This window comes from Mauremys mutica, chromosome 6 (genome assembly GCF_020497125.1).
Source record: "Mauremys mutica isolate MM-2020 ecotype Southern chromosome 6, ASM2049712v1, whole genome shotgun sequence".
NCBI classification, from domain to species: Eukaryota; Metazoa; Chordata; order Testudines; family Geoemydidae; genus Mauremys; species Mauremys mutica.
This window is the reverse complement of record NC_059077.1, coordinates 119160988-119188559: the sequence shown is the minus strand read 5'-3', so window position 1 is coordinate 119188559 and position 27572 is coordinate 119160988. Positions and strand designations below refer to the sequence as shown.

Sequence of the window (27572 nt, the reverse complement as noted above, 5' to 3'; positions counted from 1 at the left end):
AAGTCAGCTGAAAGGCACTCACTGACTTCCATGAATGTTGTATCTAGCCTGTGGCTTCTCACTTACAAACCTTTTATCACTAGAATGGGGGGCTTTTTCAGCTAGTCACCCACAAAGGAGAAAAGATCACATTTCACACAGTCCAACCGTTTTCAAAAAAGGGTTATATTTTTTGACCTATGTGATTAAAAGTTGAGTCAAGAACCTTAATATTACATTTAGTTTAAAATACACACAAGGTAAGACAATTGCATTTCCCAGACATGGTTTTGTGTTGAAAACAACTCAAGGAAGAAAATCATGTTTCTTAACTACTGGGGAGTGGATGGAGTTTGTCCATGATCCATTTACAAAAGAGACATTTTAGAAAAGTTGTGAGAAACAGATTGGATAGAGGAAAGTTAGTTGCAGTGTTGCCAACCCAAAGTGTTGAAAAATCCTAGGTCAGGCAGTAAAACATTATGAGACTGTCATAAGAGATTTGACAAAGTAAACTGGGCAGTTTTTTGTCATGAGGTTTGTAAGCCTTTAGGGTGCACATGAGTCATGTTTTCAAGCTTTTCTCTGCAACAGTGAGGGCTAGAACCTTTCTTTTTTAAACAATGGAATCTGAGATTCTCACAAACAATCACCTCACTCCAGCAGGTAGGGCTTTAAGAAAAACACCATATATCACAAGACCTTTGATAAAATTGCAAGAGTTGGCAACACTGTATCATGCATACAAACACTTGATTCCTTCTCCACTCAGCAGTCAGACAAGATAATTTCTTCATCTGAGCATTTGAAGAAAAAAGAAAATATATTTCACTGTCAGTGACTCTACAGGCCTGTTACTCCTGATATGGGACCTGTGATTGAGTAAAAACTACCCACTGTCACACCTGCACTGCACAGCTCTGCTCAGTCTGGCACTAAGGGCCTGATCCAACTTCCAATGAAGCCTAGCAGAGACTTTCCACTGACACCAGTGAGATGTTTTGGAATGATTGTGCTATTACAGCAGCAGCATTATGTTTGCATGGCAGGATCACATAAGAATAATTAATAGGGCTAAGAAGGACATTCCCTTCTCCCCAACCCTTATTTATATATTAATCTCTGATAATTAGCAAAAGTGCCATGAGAAATTATTATAGCCCTTCACTGTCTGACAAGGGTACGATACTGCAGATACTCAAAAGCTCATCTGGTATTTACTCTAATATTACAGATGTGATGAAAAAGTTGCCATGCAGCTTGTTTATAAATCACAATATGTTACCTAGCCAGTTTATCACAATCTAAACAAGGTTTAAGACAAAAGTTTTGATCTTGCAGCTACTTTAGGAATTAAAAGTGTTAGGACTGGCCCATGGATAAAAAACCCTTTCCCAGCTTTTTGCATGCTGGAGGAAAGTGTAACCCATTTCCCCATCCGATCTCTTCTGGTAACAATTGGCTATTAGCTTGTGCCTTTTATATATATTCAGTAACTAGCAACGTTAGCCACAGCATTAAGTGCTTGATATGTTTTCACAAAATTGTGGGCAGCATTAGAGAGTTTCTGCCTTCTCCTTGTCCCGAGGTATTCTGCCCATGGTGTAGAATTCTTCGTTTGGACGCAGATCGGTAAAGTGAGCTATACGATTAGACATGGCAAAAAAGGAGGCAATTGTGCCTATGTCCCAAGCATCTTCCCGGTCAAAACCCTGAGCCTCCAGCTTTTGGAAGTGCTCTTCAGTTATGTTATCAGCGTGACTGACTGCAAGAGCAAACTCCAGCATTGCCTGCTCCCGTTCACTTAGATCGGCCAGTTTCCAATTCACAACAACCTGCAAGAAAGAAAAAAAGCTACAGAGAAATGTATTCAGCCTATAAAACAATTGCAACTGGGTCAAAAACTTAAGAACTTTTCATCCATCAAGGCTATTGGCAGGCTGTCTGGAGTGGCTCACAACCGTGAGTGCCAATCTCAGGTCAGACTGTCAGAAAGTGGGGCAGATACCCCAAATTGATGGTATATTCTATCATTAGATTTCACCAAGCCAGTAACAAATGTGCACTCCTGGATCACTGTACCAGTCTCACTATGGAGTCACAGTCAGCTCTCCAGTCTATCTTGCCATCCAGACAAACTGGACTTCATGATAAAAGGTTTTGTAAACCAAAAACCACATCACATTAGGTTACTCCCAATCCCAAAGGATCAGTCACTTACCCCAGATCAATTTGGTACTCTGGATCTCACACCAAAGACAACACTAACTAACTAAAGATTTATTAGCTAAGAAAAGAAATCAGTTAGTGAGAGGTTAAAGCAGGTAAAATATGTTAACAGGTGAGTCAAAGTTTGTAATCCAAAATGATAGCAGAGATGTAGTGGTCTGCTAGTTTCTCCAAAGTCTTTCAGGGTTACCCAGAATAACTCTGGGGATCTCCGTCTCCTTGTCCAGAAATTCCACTCTATTAGAATTCAAACTGTCCAGAGATGCAGGATTATTCTTTTGAATCAGTATTTATAGTTCATACTCACAAAAGACAATCTAACTAATGTCTTCACCCACAAGGCCAGTGAATTTCCATTGTTGAACACAATGGCCCTTGCTTTGAAGTTAGCACTCTTCTTCATTTACATTTCCAAGGCTCCAATCACATTTGGTGGGTAATTTAATTACAAGGATATACAAAATGTAAAAGGTAATGGAAGAGCAAACAATCCTTCATTAGTTTTCATGAAGTTTACATATCAAGTACATTCTCCTCTTAACAGTAACACACACTTTTGATCTAGAGTTAAGAAGTTACAGGGATATGCATAATGTAATGCGACAAAAATCAACAGGTTATAGATAAGTGAAGACAATACCATTAACATTTCCTTTGAACCAAACTAATACAACTGAATTGGCCTGTGTTGCGGGAGAGGTATACCCTGTCAGCCCCCTTAGGGCAGTATGGCTTCGCAGCCCAAGTCATTAAGACAGACCTGGGCTTCAGGGCAGTAAGGCCCAGTGGCCAGAGTCTAAGTAGCCACCCTTCTTCCCAGGGCAGTATGGCCCAATGGCCAGAGTCTACGTAATGGCCTCCAGCAGCCCAATTCACCTCCCTGCCCATTGGCAGTCTCCACAGCAGGTCAGATGGGATAGGGGGACCCGAGCCCATCCTTCTCCACCATGTCCTGACCCAGGGCCCTAGTGAACCAATACCTTGCTGCTCAGTCTCCTGTCTCTACCATCCCATTCCCTGGGTTGCATCCTACCCCTTCTTCCAATGCAGGGGGTCCCGTGGCAATCGCTGCCTTGCCTCTGTCAGCCTCAGTGGTTGGCTGGAGTTTGGTAGAGGCACCAACCTGGCTAGCATCAGCATCTGGTGGATCCAACAGTCTCCCAGCGGAAGCCTGCAGCATGTATCTGCTCTCATCAGCAGTCCACCCAGCCCGAGCTGCTCCCTCTTGTACTGTGGTTCCAGTTGGAGTGTGCTCAGCTGGGGTGAGGGGGCGTGGCTTCCTCAGCCTATGGCATGGGGTTAATCCCCTCCAGCCCAGTGCAGGGTAGGTACACCCTGTCACAGTCTGATTACACTACAATATCTTTTGAGACGCCTTTAATTTCTATTAGCATCTGAGGGAATTAGCCTGCAGTCCTGTCCTGAACTGGCACCTGGGTAGACAGCGTCACAGCTATGTTTTGTTTCATGGAAGAACTGAGAGAGGTTCACTAGAAAATGTTTCCTCCTAGGAGAGAGACAAGTACTGAAAAGACATGCAATTGCAGCAAAGGAGAAATGAAGGCCAGCATTTTCCCAGATTGGCCACTGATTCTGGGTACCCCAACTTGAGAGCCTAGGGGCAGCTGACTGTCAGAAGTGCAGTGTCACAACTCCAGCTGAAGTCAACGGAAGCTGTAGGTTTGCTCAGCACATCTGAAAAATCTGGCCTGGCCTGGATCAGGCAGGCCCCCAGCCAGTATCAGATTTCGGGGTAGTGCAATGTGGCTTTGCCCCCTCCCCCTCCATTCTAGCACCACTGGAGTTCTGACAGAATGGAGAATTCTCCCCTGGTAGCTGGGCTGGTCCATTTCTCTGTGACCTGCTCCTGGCTGTTGTGGTAGAGAAGAATCTCTTTTTCTTTCAAATTCAGTGTCTCCCCCTGCATATGGCAGGCCCTAGATGCACTGGGACTGTAGCAGTACCGGTGAGCATATGGGAAGAAGGGAAAAGCCACACAGAGGCTATGCAGAGGGGGCCAGACATAGCCAGCACACTGAAGATCACTGCTTTGTAGCAGGTCTCTCCGGAGCAGAGGTGGGAGCAAGTTAGTGATGTTATTGGCCATTTCCTACACAAATCATCTGATGGAAACCCCCACACAAGGTGGGAAGAGGAAGAAGATTTAGTTTCCTCTGAACCCTACCAGAGATGCCATGCACATAGCCTGTTTACCTGGGCTATGCAGAGGTCATCAGGATTTGGTCCTCACAAAGCAATTTTCAGACCTTCCTGCCACTAAAAATATGAGTGTAAATTAAAATAGTGCACTATCAATTTGAGGAGTGCTTCAATGCTCCTCAGATGTCAAGGATGGATTAAACAGTCCCCACTAAAGCTTTCTACTAAATTCTGCATTAGCTTATTGTGCTGGCTGTTAACGGAGGATAACCCAGTCGTGGGCAGAGAAACAAATGGACTAGCTTGGAGAAAGAGAGCTATTGTATCAGGCCCCAATCCTGCAAACTACTTCACTCAGGCCCAGTGGGGTCCATCTGCATGGCACAGATTGTAAGACTGGAACCTTAGACATCTTCAGCAGTCAGGAAAAGAAGAGACTTTATTTTGATTATATTTTTCCCCATCTCAAGACAGCCTACAAAGCAGGCACAGAGTATGCCCTTTTGTTCTGATAGTTTCATTACTCCGTTTAAAAACAAACAAACAATCCCACTAACCTGATCCGCCAAAGCTGGCTTTTTAGAATATATCCGATGTAACGCACCGTGTGCAATTACACAGTAGGGGCATCTGTTAACAACGCTTGTAGCCACAACAATAAGTTCTTTGTCAGCCTTGCTGAGTCTTCCTGTGGGGGAAAAATAAATAATCTAAAGGGGATTTCTTATTGAAACTTTTCATTTTATTACAAAAGAATACACACGGCTCAATGGTACTGGGAAATAACAGATGCTGTACAGTCAGTGGTTGGCATGTATTGAAGCATGCAAGAAAGTAAACAGAGCGACATCTTGACTACAGGGACACTGGAACAATTTGTATAACAGGGGGGGGGGGGTGAGAGTCATTGAACCAAACTGTAAACCCTGTTTATGATGGAAACCACTTCAAGCCACATCCCCAACACCCCTAGTTCCAGCACTTACGTTTGCCCAGTACAGTTTTGCCAGTAATTTAATAGAGGGTTGAATCCTGCAGTTCTCACTCAGGCAAAATTCCTATTTAAATTTTGATGGGATAAGGACTGCACATTTGATCCATAGATAATTAGGGCCCTAACTTTCAAACAAAAGTAATTGTACTCATGTAAGTAGTTAGTGGAACTGCTAATTAGTCCTATCGACATCTCACCTAAGTAAAAATACTCACGTGCCTAAATGTTTGCAGTATACAGGTCCTTAATCAGTACTTTTCTGGGCTTATTTCAGAGTCAAATGATTAATGAGTTTGCATCTTGCTACTTGATTCTTGAACCCCTAATTTTCAATTTGAATTTTGTTCTTATAGGCAAATGCAGTGTTGCAGGCCCTATTAGCCAAGGGGCTAGAGGGAGGTTTGCTTTTGTGCAGGAGACAAAATAGAAATAATGAGGTTCTCCTGAAGTTGATGGGCTTGAGACCATGTTTTATAACCATCAGGCTGGGCAAGTCACCTGGACCAAGCTTCCAGAGAGTTTGAATTTCTCAAAAATTGTTGCTGTTTGAATATTCTGAGCAAACTGAAGCCCATCAAAGCAGGGGTTCCTGCTTTGAGCAGGGGGTTAGACTAGATGACCTCCTGAGGTCCCTTCCAACCCTGATATTCTATGATTCTATGATCATTCTCCAAAGAAGTCCTAAGAATGTGACTTGAGCTGTGATAGAGTTAAATATAAATCTAGGGATTTACCTATGCAACGTCAAACACAGTCAGGTTCTCAAGACAAGCCATCGATTTTTGCAGCATTTCATTTTTTTAAATTAATTTTCTAGCCCTTATGGTTGGGAAGACAGCCTTCCCCATGAAAACCTATACAATTATGGTTTCCTGAGTCCACTTCTGCTGCTGCTACTAGCTTTCCAAGCCTGAGCCAGAGGAAATAAAACTCTGGTTAGTTTCATTTTCACAGCTGCTTTCAGAATTCTGTAGGCAGCTGTGACACTGATGAAAATCATGTCAATTTCACATTGCAGGCTGCTGGCTACTGTCCCAAGCAGCACAGGTAGGTGTGAGGCTACAGGTTTGGTTTCTTTTAAATCAGTACCAGGCAGGCGGGCTTAGGTAAGGCTCTAGGTAGAAGCTCTACAGTGAAACAGAGAAAGAGAAAACCTTAAGTTCAGTGTTAGAAGAAGGAAACCCTTTTTGTGATTTTTTTTTTTTACAGTAGACACTGGAGCTGCTGACAGGAGACTTGGAGGGTAGAGAAGAAAGAAAAATAAAGATCCTTCTAGAATTGAGGGGAGGGGGGTACGGCTCAAGCTTACTCGGCAGCTACTAGCCAGCCACTTTTGCAAAATATGAAGCCACAAGCAAAGACCAGGGAGAACACCATGGTAGTAGATGCAGCACCCTCTGAAAGGTGTAGTCACACACCAAGGCATTGCTCTTGTACCTTAGTGACAGCCCCACCTCTGAAGACAACTCTTCTATATCTGCCTCTAGCTAACAGGGGTTGGATCATTTTTTTGAAGCCAACAGAGGTTGGGCCAAATTTTCAAGGCATCTTAAGAGATTCAGACTTTATGGAAATGTCCTCCAAGGTAAAATAAATTAGAGGACTTCTCCCCTATTGAAAATGTGACACATACAGAAATGTTCCTAATACAATGTTTTCTAAAGATTTCTATGTGATTTGAGCACACTGAACACTGCACTTGGTCAAAACACCCCTTCAGTACTGAAAGAGCCAACAGGCACCTCTGTTTTCATCAGAGAAACACTCAAAGCATATCCTGCCACCTGACTGCTTCCAGAGATTGTTGCAAAAAGGTATCACATTATTACTGCTCCCACCGGATAGGGATAACTTTGCTGGCTTAGAAATCCACAAAGCAGAACACCGAGCAACTGTGCAGCCCTGCTTGCCCTGCCAGCTGGTTTTGAACCCAGGACTAAAAGCATGAGCCTCAAATATTATTTCAGCTGAAAGCAGCAGCAGACTCAAACCTCTTATGTGGACCAGCCAGACCTCACTGAGTGTGGAGTAACACTGCATGCTGGATCGTGTAGTCTCTGCTGGCTGTAACTCTCTAGGTCAAGATGAGGCTGGCTGCAGGACATACAGAACTCAGATCCAAGCACCACATTTTAACAACTTTTGACCTACAAAGCTACACGCAGTTTCAAGGCTGCTGCTTAGTTTACCTGTCTCTTTGTTCATGATGGCATTGTAATATGCGAAGAATGCTCTGAATTCCGCAGGCCGATGAGACATCACACTGAACACATTGGGCAAAAATCCACTCTGTTCAAGGATTAAAGAGAAGAGAAGTCAATGGCTGTAACCTTACTACAGAGAGCCCACGCTACAAAAGCTCAAGGTGGAAAATACATACAATGGGGCTGATCGGCCCTGTTCTGGTAGTGATGGGGTTAACGAGGCAGGTATGCTCCACACTACGGACTGGACCCAGCTGATCCTGCCCATTATGCCTACGGCCAATGTCAGTCATGGAGTGGGGTGATAAAAGGAGGTGGCCTTGGCCAGCTCAGGGCTGGCCAGGGACGAAAGCAGAGTCCTACATCTCTTTCAAAGAGGGATGCTGGGTTCCAGCCCAAGCTTGGGGCAACCTCCTACCTGGTGGCGGTGACAATGGGGCCCAGGGAGACTGTGAAAAGAAACTGGCCAAGCAAACCCTGAGCAGAAGGGCAGGGTCCTGCTGAGATCCCTCGCATGCCCCTGAGTTTGGAGTTCACAGTTGGCCTTTTGTTTTCTTGGACTCTAATGCTTTGGAAAGGGTTGGACTCCAGTGTGCCCGGGCATGCGACACTGGATTGGAGCAAGGGTGTCAGCTGACTGTCAGAGACCCAAAGGTGGGTGGGCTGCGCTTCGATGGGCCACAAGGGGGCACTGCTTAGACAGCCCAGTTACAATACACTTTGGCCTATGCCATGTTTTACTGATATAATGACTTCAGTTGGGGCTTCAGGCACCACTGTAATACAAATAACTAAGAGCTGGTCAGGTGCAGAGAGGCAGAGTTATTGCTTCTGATTCCTCCTGGCAGGCAGACCCAGGGGGTCTTGTTAGCTCCAATCCAGGGGAATAAAAAGGTACAGACGGGCCAGCAGGAACTAGGGGGAGGGACTCTACAAACCACCAGCCTCAATAGAAAGTTGTGATGCCTGTAAAAGAGGAATAGCCTGGCAGACTCCACAAGGGGCAGCTGCAATATAATAGGATCAGGAAGCAGAGACTTTAGCCCAACAGGAAAAAGGTAGGAACTGAAATATCAGGACACGAGGGAGACAAGGGGGGCACACCAGCGGAGAAAAAAAACCCGAAAAGCAAAAAACGAGAGCCGGCAGCTCCCTGCCTCACCCCCCACCGCACCAGCTCACCTCCGCCTCCCCTAAGTGGGCTGCCGCATCCTGCTTCTCCCCCCTCCCTCCCAGCACTTGCGCCGCCATACAGCTGATTCACGCAAGCCTGGGAGGGAGTGGGGAGGAGGAGGAATGCGGCGTGCTTGGGGAAGAGGCGGGGCCAGGGCGGGGATTTGGGGAGGGATCCAATAGGGCAGAGAGGGGGCGGAGTCGGGGCAGGGAGGGGGCACGAGCCCCCTCCGCCTGTGAGCCGGAGTGCAAAATATCGGGACAATTCGCGTCCCGACCGTGGGACAAACAAGTAAATATTGGGACAGTCCCGATAAAATCGGGACGTCTGGTCACCAAAGCTCCCAGGAAAGCCTAGCCAAGATCTTCCTTGGTGAGGGTGTTCAGGATGGAGAGAGCCGAGAAGGGGCTAGGGCTAGGAGGCAGCGCGGAGAGGAACAGGGCAGGGAAGCAGGGAACAGTGCCCGGAGAGGGGTTCTGGGGAGTGGGACATAAAGGAGCAGACAGGCGTTAGGGGGAAGAGAAAAAGGAGACAAGAGGCCTGATTCTCCATGGCCCTGCACCTTGTGGCATTGCTTAGAATAAGTTCACCCTTTTGGATGCTTTGGGGAAAGGAGAAAAACAAGCAGGAGAAAAATCTCGCCGGCCTTTTCAGTGCATCGTCAGTAATGAAAAGGAAGTTTCAGGTAAGGTTTAACTTCATCCCCTTTTTCCCTAGTAAAACAAACAGGGAAGGTGGGAAGAAGGGGGAATGGTGCTTGCTGCCCTTTCGAGCGAGAAGCCATTTGGAACCAACAGTCACCTCCTGGAACAAACCAGGTGAATAATAATCATGCTGAGCCACCCAAGTGTTTCTAACCCAGGGCCGGATCCTGCAGACTGTTCCATGTGGATGGACTGCACAGGACTCCAAGGGTGCCGGGGCCATCCCTAATGCTGATCCAGAAACTGTCTCTCGGTATTGGCCAAACTCAGAGGCTGGGTTGTGTCCTCTGGGAAGAGCTTTTCTCAGCAGACTCTTCTTACCTTCATCTCTACTTCTTCCATGAGCTCCACTATATCGTACGGCAGGTCCTTCTTGTTGGGTATTGGATAGCGCCCAGTCGGCCTCATGGTGCCCCCTGCCTGTGTACTGTATGCCTGGCTTACGGCTGCCGATTGCGCTCTTCCCCACAGGCTCCCTGACACAAGGAGAGGCTGAGGCTAGAGAGAGAGGAGGGGGAAAGGCTTGTTTAGCCAGATGAATCATAGAATAGAATCATAGAATCTCAGGGTTGGAAGGGACCTCAGGAGGTCATCTAGTCCAACCCCCTGCTCAAAGCAGGATCAAACCCAACTAAATCATCCCAGCCAGGGCTTTGTCAAGCCTGACCTTAAAAACCTCTAAGGAAGGAGATTCCACTACCTCCCTAGGTAACCCATTCCAGTTCTTCACCACCCTACTAGTGAAAAAGTTTTTCCTAATATCCAACCTAAACCTCCCCCTCTGCAACTTGAGACCATTACTCCTTGTTCTGTCATCTTCTACCACTGAGAACAGTCTAGATCCATCCTCTTTGGAAGCCCCTTTCAGGTAGTTGAAAGCAGCTATCAAATCCCCCCTCATTCTTCTCTTCTGCAGACTAAACAATCCCAGTTCCCTCAGCCTCTCCTCATAAGTCATGTGCTCCAGCCCCCTAATCATTTTTGTTGCCCTCCGCTGGACTCTCTCCAATTTATTGGCTCCCATCTCTGCTTAGCTGCTCTGATACTGCCTCAGAATTCATGTAAACCACAGCCACTGCTAGATCTCACTTCACCATGACAGCCTGCACAATGACCATTGGGAGACAGCGTGGTCTAGTGTGCAGCGCACTGGGACAAATGACCTGGCTCTGCCACTGACCTGCGGCATGCTCTTTGCCCCCTCCCCCACTTTGTGCCTCAGTTTCCCCTTCCACCCTAACTCAACCGTAGGCAGCTCAGGGCAAGGACCGTCTCTCTGGATATGTTTGTAGAGCTCCTAGCACAATGGAGCCCTGATCTCAGTTAGGACCTCCAGGCACTATTGCAGTAATGTGGCAATGACCACACTGGTGTATTATCTTCCCCCTCTCCAATTCTACATGGTATCCTCTTAAAGTCACAAAGGTGTTTCTCAGAACTAACGCACCACAAGCCCATCACTGCAGTACCCTACAAGAAAAAATACATCAAATTAATTAACCAAAATGAATGGCATCAACAAAAGGCTAAATTTGCCACCGGCATAAATGCACCAACCTCTAGGGAATGGCTCTGTGGCCCAGGATAAGCACCTCAGCTTTGGATACCGGTAGTCCTGGGTTCAAATACTGGTCATACCCTGTCCCTGAGATGTGTATCAACATCAGCAAAAATCAATAGAACCGTGCTCACTTATGATGTAGTTAGTGTATGGGCATTTAACTGACACTATGGAAAACAATAGCATTATTTCTAGAGGCTTGCTTTATAAATGTTTGTGCAATAAATTGTCCAGAAACATCTCCCTCAGTAAAGAATGATACTAGGGACTCCTGGATTCAGGTTTTTTTTTTTAACAAAATCCATCCCAATTCTAAGTACTGTAAAGCAGCACCACCATCCAAAGTACAATCAATTGTTGAAACCTGAGCAATTGGCATGGGTTTAGTTAACTGGATCACACCCCTTACTTCAGAACTCTGCTGTCCTTGGGTTAGCACAATGCTGCTGCTATGCTTTTTGGGAGCAGCGCCTAATGTGCTTAGCTGCTATGTAGCACTCTTCATCTGTACATCTCAAAGTGTTTTACACAGGAAGGTCAGTATCATTAGCCCCATTCTACAGATGGGGAAACTGAAGCACGGGGTTGAAGGAAACTTGGCTAAGGTCAGATAGTAGGTCAATAGCAGAGCTAGGAATAGAATTTAGGTCCCCCGACTCTTACCACTGAACATCATGTACTCTGTTCCTGCTTTCTCCCAGAAAGGTATAATAATCCACACATACCCTGCAGCCTAGAACTTCACATATTACCATCCCGGAACCCAGAGCCACCCGTGCAATCTTGTGGAAATGCACTGGCTGTCACCTTACCGCCACTTTAAAACGGCAATTATACTGCTTGGATCATAAGCACCAGGGATCTCTTTGTTAGCTGTTTGTACAGCACCTAGCACAATGCAGTCCTGGTCTCTGAGTGAGACACAGACACCGCAGTACAAATTACTGTTATTAATCAGGGAAAGAAGTCTGTCCGTGTTGCTTGAAATGGTAAAACAGCTACCTCCAGCAGTCAGATCCTGACGTGTGATTCGAAACCATGCTCTAAAGTGATTTTAAAAGATCCTGCAGTATATGTAAATGACAAAATCTCTTAGAGGAACTATTCTAACAATATCTTCAGTAGTATCATTGTTAGACAAATGCTGTAGTCAACCAAACATGAGTATTATCACAAAGTCCAATTGCACATATATTTAAAAAAATTGAATAAGCACATTGGAGGCAATAAAAATAAGATTTATGGGTCTAACTGCTAATTCTAAAGGGAAAATTCAAAAATCTGAAGAGATGATCATCTAAGAAACATCATTGAATTATCCTAAGTGAAAGGAAGTAACAGTTAGTAAAATAAATGTGCCCTTTGTTCACCGATTTTTCTATTCTTCTGGTGAGGGGAAAAAGCAAACAAGAAAGAGAGAGAATTGCTATCCGAACAAGTTGTGTAATTCCCTAACGGTTTGGGGTTTTTTTTTAAATCGCTTAAATAAATCCGTAACGGAACTTGCCTTCAAACATTTCATCTTATGGAATAAAGCCAAACTAAACATTGTGCAGTTATTGGGTCCAGTCTTGTAAACTCTGACACCAGTGACAGGGGTACTACAACAATTTTAACTGTGGAGGTGCTGAAGGCAGAAACCATGTACTTGGGTTGCTATTACTACTTCAAGCCAGGAGTGCAGCAGCACCCGCCCCATACCCCTCGCACCTACGACCATTGATTTTACTCTCTGACTTCAGGAGGACTAGCTCCATGAGTCAGTTACATGCATAAGTGTGTGCCATTGCAGCCAGTTAGAAAAGACATGTTACATTAAGAGAGACTTTTACGATTGAAAACATTTAGAAGTCCAAGACGAGAAAAATGGACCAACTCACTGATAGTTGTACAGAAGTCACCTGTTGCTGAAACCAACCAATCACTATATTCAGGAACCCTAGGAGAGCCTTTTCAAAAGCACTTAAGTTCAATGTCTAGATTCTACTTCAAAACAAAAACTCAAGCTGCCAGTTGAAATCCATTGCCTTTTCCCCCTCTCTTGATCTAGAGTTTGAATTCCATTTGGCTGTATTGAAATAAAAAAAGTACGGAATGAGGAACAAAACCAAATTAGCTGAAGAGCTGTATGATTCTCCTGCACTTGACTGCAGGGTGCAGGTAAAGAATTTTTCTATAGAGACGAGACTCAAGATCATAGCCACAAGGGGAACCAGGAATCCAAATCTGAGAATTTCAGATCTTGCCGCAGACTTTGCCAAGCACTTTAGGTCCCCAGCTCTGTACGTAGCTCACTTCCCTAAACAATATTCATTCAAAGGACATCAGTGTTCGCCCTCCATAAATACCCTGGAATGGCCAGTATCCCAGATTCATCCCACAACTGATATAAAATGCCCCAATGTCTCCTGCAGACCTCTCACCCTCCAGATTGCTTTTTTAACTGCAGTTGTCAGTCCCAGCTAAACAGAACCACTATGAGATGGGTAATTTTGAGCCGTTCTTAAGGAAAAGTTTCTGTTACATGCCAACTGGGGAGGATGTACTTAATAAAAAGGTGCCTTTACATTTGGTACCAAAGATTTACACTGATTCATTTGTATACAAATACCTTTGTTTTTCTTTTCATGGAGAAAACGTACATTTAGTACTGTGTTGCTGTGCTGCTGAAGGAAAAATGATTCTGGGTATTGTTTACTGGAATATATGTTGTTTACTTTGTTTGAATGAAGAGCCTCAAACAAATTCCCTAAGATGACTTTGCCTGAAGTAATTTGTTCTTTCAAAATATCCAAATTGTTTTTATTCCATGCACTTGAACATATGAGTGTGATTTTTATTTCCATTGGAGCAAAACTGGTATTTTCAATATTTTAATTACTGCAATAAAAACATTATGGCATAGTCGATGAGAGGTTTTAATTCTTTGGAATCGGTTTGTTTTCTTTTAACCAAGATGACAAAGAATTAATGTAGCAAAATTTTGCAACCTGTACCCTGTAAAATCCCTGCCATATTGGAATGGGTAACAAACTGAATGAAAAATAAAGCATAAATTGAACAAAGCCCTTTTTAAATCTAAATTTCTCATAGCGTTGGACAATATACCTATCTTGTGTTAGTCCAACATGCCCCTATCAGTCTCAGACAGTGTCTGCCAGCCAGCAGCTGCGGGCCCCGGGCTCCCATCCCACAGGAGCAGGAAGAGACTTGGGGGCTAAGCCGCACAGCAGCTAACATGGGATTTCAAGGAGGGAAGGGACAGGTGGGTGAAGGAGGGATCAGGCTTGGCACAAAGTTGATGGGCTCTTTTTGCGCCCTCCTTCCCACTGCCCTCTGATGAACACGATCAGCTGCTCCCACCTTCCTCGCCCCTCCGCTGCTGAAGTCCCTGGAGGGGAGGGGGTTATTGGAGCCACTGGAGGAGTGGGGAGCTGTATTCGAGGGGCACCATGGCATGGGGGTGGTATTAATTGTTGGAGGGTAGGCAGCATTAACTGAATTTGGGGGCACCACCCATAGGCCTCAAATGACTCCAAGGTGGCACTTTGTGTCATGCTCCAATCGACACGCTTAGAATGGCTATCAAGTATGCTACGTGGCTTTAGCAGTTTTTCCTACTGACTGAATCAAATCCACTGATGCTGTGGCATGGAGCCCACCACGCATGTGATTACCCTGGCACTGATTGCAAGAGACCTTTCCTGTGCGCTGTGCCCGGGCCCGCTGGGAAGATGCGTGCGCCAGTGAGCCTGAGGGCTAGGGAGCAGGAGTCGAGGTCAAAGGATGGGGACTAGGCAAGCAACAGCCCACTGCTCTGCCAGGGCACTAGCCCAGCCCTGCCTGGCAAAGAAGTGACGTTACAGAAACACAGCAAAGCAGCCGTTCCAGCAAACAGTGGGACAGACAGGGCTAGGGTCTTGCTTGTACCCAAAACGATGTCTGACTCTGGCAGCTGGGGAAAGATTCCCATTCCCAGACGCAGCTTGCCAGAGCGGTTTATTTGAGTCACACAGTGAAGAAGAAAACCTTAAAAACAGCTGGATCCAGCACAACTCTGAGCAGTGCACTGTGCCTGAAGGCACAGCTGCCCCACAGCTAGATAGCTGTGGCTCCCACTGGCACCCGAGAAGCATGCTCTCAGCAGGGCCGGTGCAACCTATTAGGTGACCTAGGGCACTAGGATTAGGGGGGCGGCATTTTCTTCAGCAGTGACCACGGCGGCCAGATCTTCGGCCGCCCCGGTCGTCGCTGGCATTTAGGCGGGGGGAGCTGGGGCAGTGGGGCGCGGGGAGGGCCACTTGCAGCAAGTAAGGGCGGGGAGGCGGCATGCAGGGGAATTCCCCGCCCCAGCTCACCCTGCTCCGCCTCCTCCCCGAGCACACCGTGGCTGCTTCACTTCTCCCGCCTCCCAGGCTTGCGACGCCAATCAGCTTAGGCACCGCAAGCCTGGGGGGCGGGAGAAGTGAAGCGGCAACAGCGTGCTCGGGGAGGAGGCAGAGCAGGGGTGAGCTGGGGCGCAGGGGGTGCCTCAGGGCGGGTGGGGGTGGGGAGCTGCCGCAGGGGGAGCGCCTCAGGGCGGAGCTGCCGTGGGGGGTAGAGGGGCTCGGGGATGGGGGAAGGCGCAAGATAGAAGTTTCGCCTAAGGCGCGAAACATCCTTCCACCAGCCCTGGCTCTCAGGGAACTGCAGACTGCTGACCAAAGGCCCAGCGCACACCCTGCAAAGTCTGAGGCCCTGACAGAATCGTAGGACTGGAAGGGACCTCGACAGGGCATCTAGTCCTGTCCCCCGCACTCATGACAGGACTAAGCGTAGACCATCCCTGACCCGTGTTGTGCCAGCTGCTAAAGGCTGGATGAATAGGGCAGTCCCGAGTAGCATGGGGAAACATGTTTGTTGCAAAACAACACTTGTGATGATATGGAGCTGGGTTTCAGGCAATAGCAACCCCTTCTTCCCAACTATGTCTTCTGCCCAAGCTGCAGGGCAGGGCAGGGGGGATCTGGCATTAGGAAGGGGGATTGGGTCTGGCCCCGCAGGGCAGAGGGGATCTGGCAGCAGGAGGGGGGTGGGTCTGGCCCCGCAGGGCAGAGGGGATCTGGCAGCAGAATGGGGGTATTGGCCCCACAGGGCAGAGGGGATCTTGCAGCAAGAGGGGGTGGGTCTGGCCCCGCAGGGCAGAGGGGATCTGGCAGCAGGAGGGGGGTGGGTCAGGCCCCACAGGGCAGAGGGGATCTGACAGCTGGAGGGGGGGGATCTGGCCCCGCAGGGCAGAGGGGATCTGACAGCTGGAGGGGGGGATCTGGCCCCACAGGGCAGAGGGGATCTGGCAGCAGGAGGGGGTGGGTCTGGCCCCGCAGGGCAGAGGGGATCTGGCAGCTGGAGGGGGGGATCTGGCCCCGCGGGGCAGAGGGGATCTGACAGCTGGAGGGGGGGGGAAACTGGCCCCACAGGGCAGAGGGGATCTGACAGCTGGAGGGGGGGGATCTGGCCCCACAGGGCAGAGGGGATCTGACAGCTGGAGGGGGGGGGATATGGCCCCACAGGGCAGAGGGGATCTGGCAGCAGGTGGGGGTGGGTCTGGCCCCACAGGGCAGAGGGGATCTGGCAGCAGGTGGGGGTGGGTCTGGCCCCACAGGGCAGAGGGGATCTGGCAGCAGGAAGGGGGGTGGGTCTGGCCCCGCAGGGCAGAGGGGATCTGGCAGCAGGAGGGGGTGGGTCTGGCCCCGCAGGGCAGAGGGGATCTGGCAGCTGGAGGGGGGGGTCTGGCCCCACAGGGCAGAGGGCAGGCGGCAGGTTCGTATAATTTTTGGTGGGGCCCAAAATGGTGGTGTCCCCCCCCCCCCCCCCGCTCTCACCCTGTCAGCCGATATAAAAAGAAGCTACAGCGCATCGGCACCACAAGATTACAAGGGTCAATTAAAAGTGGAAAGTCAGAAGCAGCACTTGCCTGCTTCAATATATGGTATTAAATTTTGTTGCATCTGTTGTGACAAAGTGGGAATGTTCTTAATGTTTTCTCTGAATACTGTGTGGGTGCCTCAGTTTCCCCTGCAAGGTGCCAACTGAAGGTGTTGGGGACAAAGAGATCAGATGGCCTCCTTGTCCAGAAGAGACACAAAGGCCAGATGAGGGAGTGTCAGTTTGGAGCTGGCTGGGGAAATGGGGAGAGGCCCAGAACTTGGGTCTGGGCTCCCCACCCCCCAAGATGGGGAGGGATAGCTCATAGCTCAGTGGTTTGAGCATTGGCCTGCTAAACCCAGGGTTGTGAGTTCAATCCTTGAGGAGGCCACTTAGGGATCTAGGGCAAAAATTGGTCCTGCTAGTGAAGGCAGGGGGCTGGACTAGATGACCTTTCAAGGTCCCTTCCAGTTCTAGGAGATTGGTATATCTCCAATTATATATATATAGATGGACCTGACTGAGGGGTCCTGTTTTCTGTACCTACAAGCTCTGTTTTAGACTGTGATCCTGTCGTCTAATAAACCTTCTGTTTTACTGTCTGGCTGAGTCTCACATCTGACTGTGGAGTTGGGGTGCAGGGACCTCTGGTTGCCCCAGGACCAGCCTGGGCAGACTCGCTGCGGAAAGTGCATGGTGTGGAAGGGCTGAATGCTCCGAGGTCAGACCCAGGAAGGTGTAAGCTGCTTGCCCTGGAGACAGTCTGCTCAGAGAGAGGAGGCTCCCCCAGAGTCCTGACTGGCTTTGTATGGAGTAGTTCCAAAGCATCCCAGCATCCCCTTCCACACCATGCGCTTCCCGGAAGTCCGCACAGGCACTGACACTCCCTCCTCCGGCCTTTGTCTCTTTTCCAGGCATTAGGAGGCCACCTGATCTCTTTGTTCTCCAACACCTTCAGTTGGCACCTTGCAGGAGAGTGGCCCAGGCCATCAGATGCCTGGAGACAGGGTTTTGGCCATTCTGTGTGCAGACGGCATCACACTGGCCCTCTTGGGCTCTACAACAATCCCAGCCCCTTATCCCACCATCTAGATCCTTGAGAAATGCATAGGGGAAACTGAGGCACCCACACAGTATTCAGAGAAGAACATTCCCACTTTGTAACACCTGTATACGACTAGTTATATACTTTAAAGGGTGTAAAATAATCAAGTATTGTGCTAAACACAATGATACTCCAAACTGACCACCAAATTTAAGTTGCACGTTTTTCCCCTCAGGTGAGGGCTCTGGGGTGGGGCTGGGGATGAGGGGTTCACAGTGCAGGAGGGTGCTCAGGGTTGGGGTTCTGGGGGGGCACAGGGCTGGGGATAAGGAACTTGGGATGCAGACAAGCTGCCCCAGGGCTAGGGCCAGAGAGGACTCCCCCCACACCCCGTTACCGGCAGCAGCAAGCTCCAGGGGAGGGACCCCTCCTCTCCCCCCTCCCTGCAGCACACTCACTCTGCACCACAGTCACTGCACATGCTCCTAAGGGCTCTCTCAGGTCCAGAAAGCCCACTCACCTCCCCTATGGTGGGTACCAGGTGTCACGGAGTCCCTGGGCGATGCTCTGGAACTGCTCCCCACAAAGCCAGGCAGGACTCTGGGGAGCCTCCTCTCCCTCGGAGCAGACTGTCTCCAGGGCAAGAAGCTCATACGGCTTCACCTCCTGGGTCTCTCCTTGGAGCATTCAGCATCCTCTGCCCCTCCGTGCGCTTCCCCCAGCGAGCCCGCCCCGGCGGGGTCCTGGGGAAGCCACAGGGTCCTGCACCCCCACTTCACAGTCAGATGTGACTCTCAGCCAGCCAGTAAAACAGAGGTTTATTCGATGACAGGAACGGGGTCTAAAACAGAGCTTATAGGTACAGCGAACCAGACCCCTCGGCCGGGTCCATCCTGGGGGGCAGTGGGGCAGGATCCCCCCGCACATCACTCCTCGTCCCCCTCCAGCCCCTCCTCTCTGCTCAGCCCCTTTCCGGGCCAGGAGGTCACCTGCCCTCTTTGTCTACAACACCTTCAGCTGGCACCTTTGCAGAGGAGGGCCCAGGCCATCAGTTGCTAGGAGACAGAGTGCCAGGCATTTAGGTGCCCTGGCCTTTTGCTCTGCAGCAAAGAACTGCATAGGGGACACTGAGGCACCAACACAGTATTCAGAGAAAACATTAAGAACATTCCCAGTTCATCACACCGGGGCGGGGGGGGGGGGGTTTGCCATCATGTGTAGCCAGGGGTGAGCTGGAGCCGGTTCGCACCGGTTCGCGCGAACTCGTTGTTAAATTTAGAAGCGGTTTTAGAAACGCTTGTTAACTAGCTTCCCTTCGAGGGAAGCTTTGATGGGCTCTGCCGGGGAAGCCTGTAATTCCTCCTCCCGGCCGCTGGGGGGCGCTGCGCTGCGCTGTGCTGCGAGAGCCATGTGAGCTGCCTCCTGGCCCTGTTGCTGCTCCTGCTCTTTGGACCTCTGGCCCTGGGGCTCCTGCTGCTCCCAGCCGCTCCCCCCGTGTGAGTATCTGCGCCCCTCCCCCGCCTTCCCTGCCCCCAGCCACCGCCCCCAGCCACCCCCAGCCAGCCCCTGCCACAGCCGCCCGCCCCCAGCCAGCCCCTGCCACAGCCGCCCGCCCCCAGCCACCCCCAGCCAGCCCCTGCCACAGCCGCCCGCCCCCAGCCAGCCCCTGCCACAGCCGCCCGCCCCCAGCCACCCCAGCCAGCCCCTGCCACAGCCGCCCGCCCCCAGCCACCCCCAGCCAGCCCCTGCCACAGCCGCCCGCCCCCAGCCAGCCCCTGCCACAGCCGCCCGCCCCCAGCCACCCCCAGCCAGCCCCTGCCACAGCCGCCCGCCCCCAGCCAGCCCCTGCCACAGCCGCCCGCCCCCAGCCACCCCCAGCCAGCCCCTGCCACAGCCGCCCGCCCCCAGCCAGCCCCTGCCACCCCTTGCCCACATCCACCCACAGGCAGCCCCTGCCCACAGCCGCCCGCCCCCAGCCAGCCCCTGCCCACAGCCGCCCTCTGCCCGCAGCCACCCCCAGCCACCGCCCCCAGCCAGCCCCTGCCCCCAGCCACCCCCAGCCAGCCCCTGCCCCCAGCCACCCCCAGCCAGCCCCAGCCACCCCCTGCCCCCAGCCACCCCCAGCCAGCCCCTGCCACAGCCGCCCGCCCCCAGCCACCCCCAGCCAGCCCCTGCCACAGCCGCCCGCCCCCAGCCACCCCCAGCCAGCCCCTGCCACAGCCGCCAGCCCCTGCCACCCCTTGCCCCCAGCCACCCCCAGCCAGCCCCTGCCCACAGCCGCCCGCCCCCAGCCAGCCCCTGCCCACAGCCGCCCTCTGCCCGCAGCCACCCCCAGCCACCGCCCCCAGCCAGCCCCTGCCCCCAGCCACCCCCAGCCAGCCCCTGCCACAGCCGCCCGCCCCCAGCCAGCCCCAGCCACCCCCTGCCCCCAGCCACCCCCAGCCAGCCCCTGCCCACAGCCGCCCTCTGCCCGCAGCCACCCCCAGCCAGCCCCTGCCCACAGCCACCCGCCCCCAGCCAGCCCCTGCCCCCAGCCACCCCCAGCCAGGCCCTGCCCACAGCCGCCCTCTGCCTGCAGCCCCTGCCACAGCCACCCCCTGCCTGCAGCCAGCCTCTGCCCACAGCCGCCCGCAGCCACCCCCTGCCCACAGCCACCCACAGCCCGCCCGTCTGCATCACCTGCCCACAGCCAGCCCGTGTCACTCCCTGCCTCCAGCTAGCCCTGCCCCACACCCCTATCTGCAGCCAGCCCCACATCCACTGGTGCCCTGCAGTTCCCAGGGCAGTAACCCTGCACACCTGCTTTAATGGGGGGGGGGGGGCAGGGAGCAGCTGGGACCCACACATGTGCACACCCTAGAGTGACCAGACAGCAAGTGTGAAAAATCGGGACGGGGGTGAGGGGTAATAGGAGCCTATATAAGAAAAAGACCCAAAAATTGAGACTGTCCCTGATCACCACCCACACATGTGAAACGGAGCTCATTTCTAGTTCAGCCCCATCTTTTTAAAAAAAACTTTAGGTAGGGTTAAAATACATCTGTATTTTCCTGGACATGTCAGGCTTTTCGGTTCTTAATCACCTCCTGGGAAAATATGGACGTATGGTAACCCTATTGGTACAAAAAATACATGCTGTCGCACATCCCTTAAATCAGAACTTTTTATAGGGAACCCGTTGTTAAGATTTTGGCAGCTCATCACTGTGTGTAGCCTCCCCACCCCTGCTGCTGCCCCGGGGGGGCGGGGGAGAGAGCTCCCAAGCACCTGTGTGCCTCCTTCCTCCTCCTCTCTCCCTCTTCCACTCCCCCGGTGCTCCAAGAGGCTGCCGGCTGCGGATCGCTATCGCCTTAGGCAGAAGCAGCACAAACAAAGGAGAGAGTCACGGGCTGTTTTCTTTCAGGCAGGGAAGCTCTGAGGTGGGGCAGGGGAGAAACCCAGCTCCGAATATTGATGGAGCAGAGCCCTCAGCCTTGAATATTCCTGGGGCTTAAGCCCCTCGAGCCCATATAAGTTGGCACCCCTTTAATCTGGCAGCAGGAGGGGGTGGGTCTGGCCCCGCAGGGCAGAGGGGATCTGGCAGCAGGAAGGGGGGTGGGTCTGGCCCCACAGGGCGGAGGGGATCTGGCAGCAGGAAGGGGGGTGGGTCTGGCCCCACAGGGCAGAGGGGATCTGGCAGCAGGAGGGGGAGGGTCTGGCCCCACAGGGCAGAGGGGATCTGGCAGCAGGAAGGGGGGTGGGTCTGGCCCCACAGGGCAGAGGGGATCTGGCAGCAGGAGAGGGTGGGTCTGGCCCCACAGGGCAGAGGGGATCTGGCAGCAGGAGGGGGTGGGTCTGGCCCCACAGGGCAGAGGGGATCTGGCAGCAGGAGGGGGTGGGTCTGGCCCCACAGGGCAGAGGGGATCTGGCAGCAGGAAGGGGGGTGGGTCTGGCCCCACAGGGCAGAGGGGATCTGGCCCCGCAGGGCAGAGGGGATCTGGCAGCAGGAGGGGGGGTGGGTCTGTCCCCGCAGGGCAGAGGGGATCTGGCAGCAGGAGGGGGTGGGTCTGGCCCCGCAGGGCAGAGGGGATCTGGCCCCGCAGGGCAGAGGGGATCTGGCAGCAGGAGGGGGTGGGTCTGGCCCCACAGGGCAGAGGGGATCTGGCAGCAGAAAGGAGGGTGGGTCTGTCCCCGCAGGGCAGAGGGGATCTGGCAGCAGGAAGGGGGGTGGGTCTGGCCCCACAGGGCAGAGGGGATCTGGCAGCAGGAGGGGGTGGGTCTTGCCCCGCAGGGCAGAGGGGATCTGGCCCCGCAGGGCAGAGGGGATCTGGCAGCAGGAGGGGGTGGGTCTGGCCCCGCAGGGCAGAGGGGATCTGGCCCCGCGGCGGAGAGGGGATCTGGCAGCTGGAGGGGGTGGGTCTGGCCCCACAGGGCAGAGGGGATCTGGCCCCACAGAGAAGAAGGGTCTGGCAGCAGAAGGGGGTGGGTCTGGCCCCACAGGGCAGAGGGGATCTGGCAGCAGGAGGGGGTGGGTCTGGCCCCACAGGGCAGAGGGGATCTGGCAGCAGGAGGGGGTGGGTCTGGCCCCGCAGGGCAGAGGGGATCTGGCAGCAGGAAGGGGGGTGGGTCTGGCCTCGCAGGGCAGAGGGGATCTGGCAGCAGGAGGGGGTGGGTCTGGCCCCGCAGGGCAGAGGGGATCTGGCAGCAGGAAGGGGGGTGGGTCTGGCCCCGCAGGGCAGAGGGGATCTGGCAGCAGGAGGGGGTGGGTCTGGCCCCGCAGGGCAGAGGGGATCTGACAGCAGGAAGGGGGGTGGGTCTGGCCCCGCAGGGCAGAGGGGATCTGGCAGCAGGAAGGGGGGTGGGTCTGGCCTCGCAGGGCAGAGGGGATCTGGCAGCAGGAAGGGGGGTGGGTCTGGCCCCACAGGGCAGAGGGGATCTGGCAGCAGGAAGGGGGGTGGGTCTGGCCCCGCAGGGCGGAGGGGATCTGGCAGCAGGAGGGGGTGGGTCTGGCCCCACAGGGCAGACGGGCTCTGGCAGGAGGGGGTGGCTCTGCCCCGTCCATGGAGCCCGTTCAGTGCCCAGCCGGGGGCGGGCAGGAGCCCCAGGAGCGGCGGGGGCTGGGCAGACGCAGGACCGGGAACTGGCAGCCCGAGGCAAACGCCTCTGCCCCGTCCCCGGCCGCTCCCGCGGGGAGACCCGGCTCCAGCCCCCCGCGGGCCCCCGGAGCTCGCGCCCCGGCCCCGAGCAGCGCCGCGCCGCGGGCTCCAGGGCCCGGCTCCCCGCCCCTCGGCTCCCCCGGCCGGGCCGCACTCACCGAGGCGCGGCGCGGCCGCAGCAGGCGCAGGAGCGGCCCCCTCATGGCGCTGGCGGGCGGGAAGTGCCCAGGCTGCAGGCGGCGGGGACCCGCCCCGGCCCGCTCCGCCCCGCCCCGCCCCGCCGCGCCCGGAGAGGGGCGGGTCCGGGTCACCCCCGGCGCGGGGACACAGCAGCCCGGCCCGGGGCATCCAGCCCCGAACCCGGGGGAGTAGCCGGGGCTCAGCTCCTCCGACACAGTCCCCAGCTCTCCCTGCCGGCCCGCACGGCGCCTTACAAAGCGGCCAGTGTCTTCATCCGCGCTTCCCAGAGGGGGAAACTGAGGCACGGAGACTTGCCTGCCGTCACCCAGAGCCAGGAACAGCCCCCCAGTCTGCCCAGCCCAAGGAGTTGGCGCACAGATGGCAGCTGAACAAGGGACTTTTCTGGCCCTGCTTTCCCTGGCTGGAGCCACAAGACGAGGGGCTAGTCGTAGCTGGGCCCAAGGTGGGTGGCAGGATCACCAAGCACATTGGAATCGCTGGAGAAGAAATAAGTGAGTGGTAAAGTGTCTTGCCCCCGCAGGGTGAATGAATCGGTGCTTTTATCTCATGAGTTTAAGGCCAGAAGGGATCCCTAGATCATCTAATCTGACCCTACCACTGCCCATATATCACAGGCCACCAACACCACCCAGCACCACACACTGATCCAACAACCAAAACAAGACCAAAGTCAGTGAGCCCCCCCGGAGGGTAGACTATCATGTGTCACAGACAGAGAACAGGAGGGACCGAGGTGCACCTGTGCCCAAGGCCCCTGCAATGGCAGGGAAATGACTACATGAGATATACCCAGATAATTCTGCTAGTCACCCACACACTGCAGAGGAAGCTGAACACCCCTCCCTCCCATCACTGCCAGTCTGACCTGGTTCAAAATGGCAGTCAGTTAGACCCTGAGCATGTGAGCAAGAACCAGCCAGCCAACACCTAAGAGAGAGAATAGTCAGTGCCACCTCAAAGCCCTGGCCCTCCCTGTCCAATATCCCATCTTCAGCCATGGTCATCCCTGATGCTTCAAAGGAACCTTATAAACCCCCACAGAATACAGTGGGCGGGGAGGATTCCTTCCTGACCCCTGCCAGTGGCTGGCTGAAACCCTGAAGCATGAACTTTAGGAACATAAAATGTAAACTTGCAGTGAGACCCAGGGCTTTTGAGCCCTGCCCCACATCATCATGAGCAACCATGTCATATAATCTCGCTCAAATTTGTCCAACTGTCTCTTAAAACTAATTATGGTAAGTGATTTGCTCCATCAGCTCCTATTGGGAGGCTGTTCTAGAACCTCACTCCTCTGATAGTAAGAAACCTTTTAATTTCCAGCCTGAATTTGTTCATGGCCAGTTTATTTGTTCTTGTGTCAGCCTTGTCCTTTAGCTTCGATAGCTCTTCACCCTCATTGGTATTTACCTCCCCCCACCGACACACATGGTGTATTTAGAGAGCATGATATCCCCCTCATCCTTCTTTTTGTGAGACTAAACAAGAGAACAGCATATTAGAAATACTTATTTCCGGAAGGTTGCCAAGATAGTGGGATAGCAGGAGAGTCTGGTGGCACCCGGGGCCTAGGGAATCTCCCCTCCATTCCCCTCTAAAGCCCAGAGTCCCAGAAACCACAATCAGCCTGGAGTGGGATTAGGGGAAACCAGGAGGCCAAAGAGACCCCAGAGCACAGCTGAAATCTCACTGATTCTTTGCGGCCCTTCAGAAGAGATCGCTTTATTCCAAGTAAAATAATAAAATGCTTTAGTGGCTCAGTGACTTTCCCAAGGCCATGCAGCGACTCACTAAGAGATTATGATTAGAACACAAGAGTTCCTGTTTCCCATCTCATGGTCAGTCCGGTAGGCCAGTTGTATCCTGGTCATATCCATTTAGCACCAGGGAAAGGCAGAGTGGTTGGAACCCCCTGGGGTCTATTGTTGAGCACCCTGTCCCCCCACTGTTTCAGAACCCCAGAATTAGCCCATGCACTGTCGTGTCAGATTGAGAAGCCAAGCCCAGCAAATATATTGGATGAGTTTCCCAGGAGCATTTTAAAGAATCTCAAGAAATCCTGATGATCACTTCCTTACCCTGACACACACAATTTTAGATGAAAGCGACAAAGAGTCCTGTGGCACCTTATAGACTAACAGACGTATTGGAGCATAAACTTTCCTGGGTGAGCATAAGCTTTCGTGGGTGACTATTCAGAATATTATTCACCCACGAAAACTTGTGCTCCAATACGTATGTTAGTCTATAAGGGCCACAGGACTCTTTGTCCTTTTTTACAGGTCCAGACTAACGGGCTACCCCTCTGAATTGTAGATTAATCATTTCCAAGCCTTTGGAGAGAAAACATCCAGGATAACATCTGTTAACATCTGTGTGCTAATCCAGTTAAATCCATTCCTGGCAACATGCCCGACAAATCCAGATACATCCTTTGAGATAACCGCGTTTGATGTGAGTTTGTGAAGAGGAGCGAGTTGTGGGTAGAAAAGTTTACATTAAAGAGTTTCTAATGACAAATGGGATAGACATTGTGTATTGGGTTGTTATAATGTGTGCTGCGCAGTTAATGGGCAACCACTGTTTTGCTTCTGTTATGGACATCAAAGATAATGTGCTGTGTCCTGCAGGCTTTTATCTTAGTCAAATACATTAATTAAACAGAAGGAGTAGTCAGTGTGGCCAGCTAGATCAATGCTTGCCTGTCCTCCCCAGAGCTGCTGTTCAAATTTACAGAAAAGGCAGGCATATAATTAGTTTGGGGGTTCCAGGCAAAGCTTTTATGTAACATAGTGACTTGGGCCCAGATCCTCCAAGGAGCCAGCAATACCAGTAACTGCCATTTCACCACTGTGTAATGTCTGCTTTTTAGTTTACCGTTTCTCTGTATTTTTCCCCGTTTGCTTGCTGAGTTGACCTGCAGTTCGCTCATCAAAGAATGCTGATGAGGATTCACAGAGCTACCTTAAGAACATTTCAGAGGAAGGAATCCTCCACATGGGACTAATCTGTGACAGAAGACCCAGAAAATAATTGATTTATGACAAGAATGAGGAGGAACTTGTATGACTTCATGACATGATGTGTGTCAGGGCTCTAAAGACAGCTGTGCTGACCTGTATGCATGCATATTTCACCCCATTATAGCTAAATCAATCTAATTATTGTTGTGAGATCTATTATTATGTAGGGGCAACATCCTAAACTGCTTAGCAAAATCAGGACAGTAACCACCTGTCATCTCAGGTCCCCTCTAGGCCTGTGCTTGGAGTTGCTATGTGGCTCCTACTCTGCAGACTGTCAGCTGTTCTTCTGAGCTTGCATGAAAAACATTCCTGTTACAGAGTGGGACTTGGTGGGAGTCAGTCAGCTGCACCTGTGGAGAGCCTAACTGCCTTGTCACTTAACTGCTGTCTGCCTTCAGCTTGCTCGCTGTAAAATGGGGATATTTCCCTGCTGTGAGGATAACTTAACACATATTAACTTAAAACATATGTTCCTCTTTGAAACCAAACTAGCTCAAAGCACTCAAACAAATTTCTTAATGTGTGTCAGCAGCGTGCACATGGACAGCTAGCTGCTGTGGTCTAGTTGTTTGTGTAGACAAGCCCTTACTTGCTCCATGCCTCAGTTTCCCCATCTGTAAAATGGGGATAATAATGCTGCTTTTGTTTTGTCCCCTTAGCCTGTAGGCTCTTCAGTGGCATGGACAGTCTTACAATGTGTTTGTGTAATATCTAGTGCAACATGGTCCTGATCTCAGTTTAAGCCTCTATGAACCACCATAATACAAAGATGAAATAGTTGCATCTAAGGACACTCTATGTTAAAAGAACACTAGGGTTACAAAGTCAAATGCTCAAAAGTTGGGAAATGCCAGAATTAAGTTTTGCCCATATGGTTTCAAGAAAAGTCCTGCTCAGCCCCTGCAGGCCCAGGATGGAACATGCTCAGTTGCTCTGTCGGGCTGGCACATGGTCTGGTCACAGGTGGGAATTCTGACAGGATGGAGCATGTTCAGTCCAAATGGAATCTTTGGACAATTTAGCTGCCAAACTCAAACAAGTCCATACTCAGCATGTGTGAACTGCAATTTTCCAGAAGCTTATAATTTGGTCAAATTTGGGTGGATTTTCATAGTGTCAACAAATGGCAACTCCTTGACACTAGGGCAAAATTGCCCTGCTAGATTTCAAGTCCTTGCTACAAAACATGGATGCACTAGGGCTTCTCAGAGAAACAACGGTAAGAATTATTTTAATACGGGCTAAACAATGTATTT

General features: G+C 51.8%; 1 protein-coding gene across 1 annotated transcript; it reads right to left on the bottom strand.

Annotated features, from left to right (window-relative positions):
* Window positions 1-146: 146 nt before the first annotated feature.
* On the bottom strand, window positions 147-23384 carry LOC123373134. Its single transcript, XM_045021957.1, has 5 exons — window positions 23248-23384; window positions 9766-9942; window positions 7552-7651; window positions 4926-5056; window positions 147-1814 (listed from the first exon to the last, which is right to left on the bottom strand). The coding sequence occupies exons 1-5, from the start codon at window positions 23290-23292 to the stop codon at window positions 1536-1538; spliced, it is 732 nt and encodes a 243-aa protein (XP_044877892.1). The 5' UTR covers window positions 23293-23384; the 3' UTR covers window positions 147-1535.
* Window positions 23385-27572: the final 4188 nt, after the last annotated feature.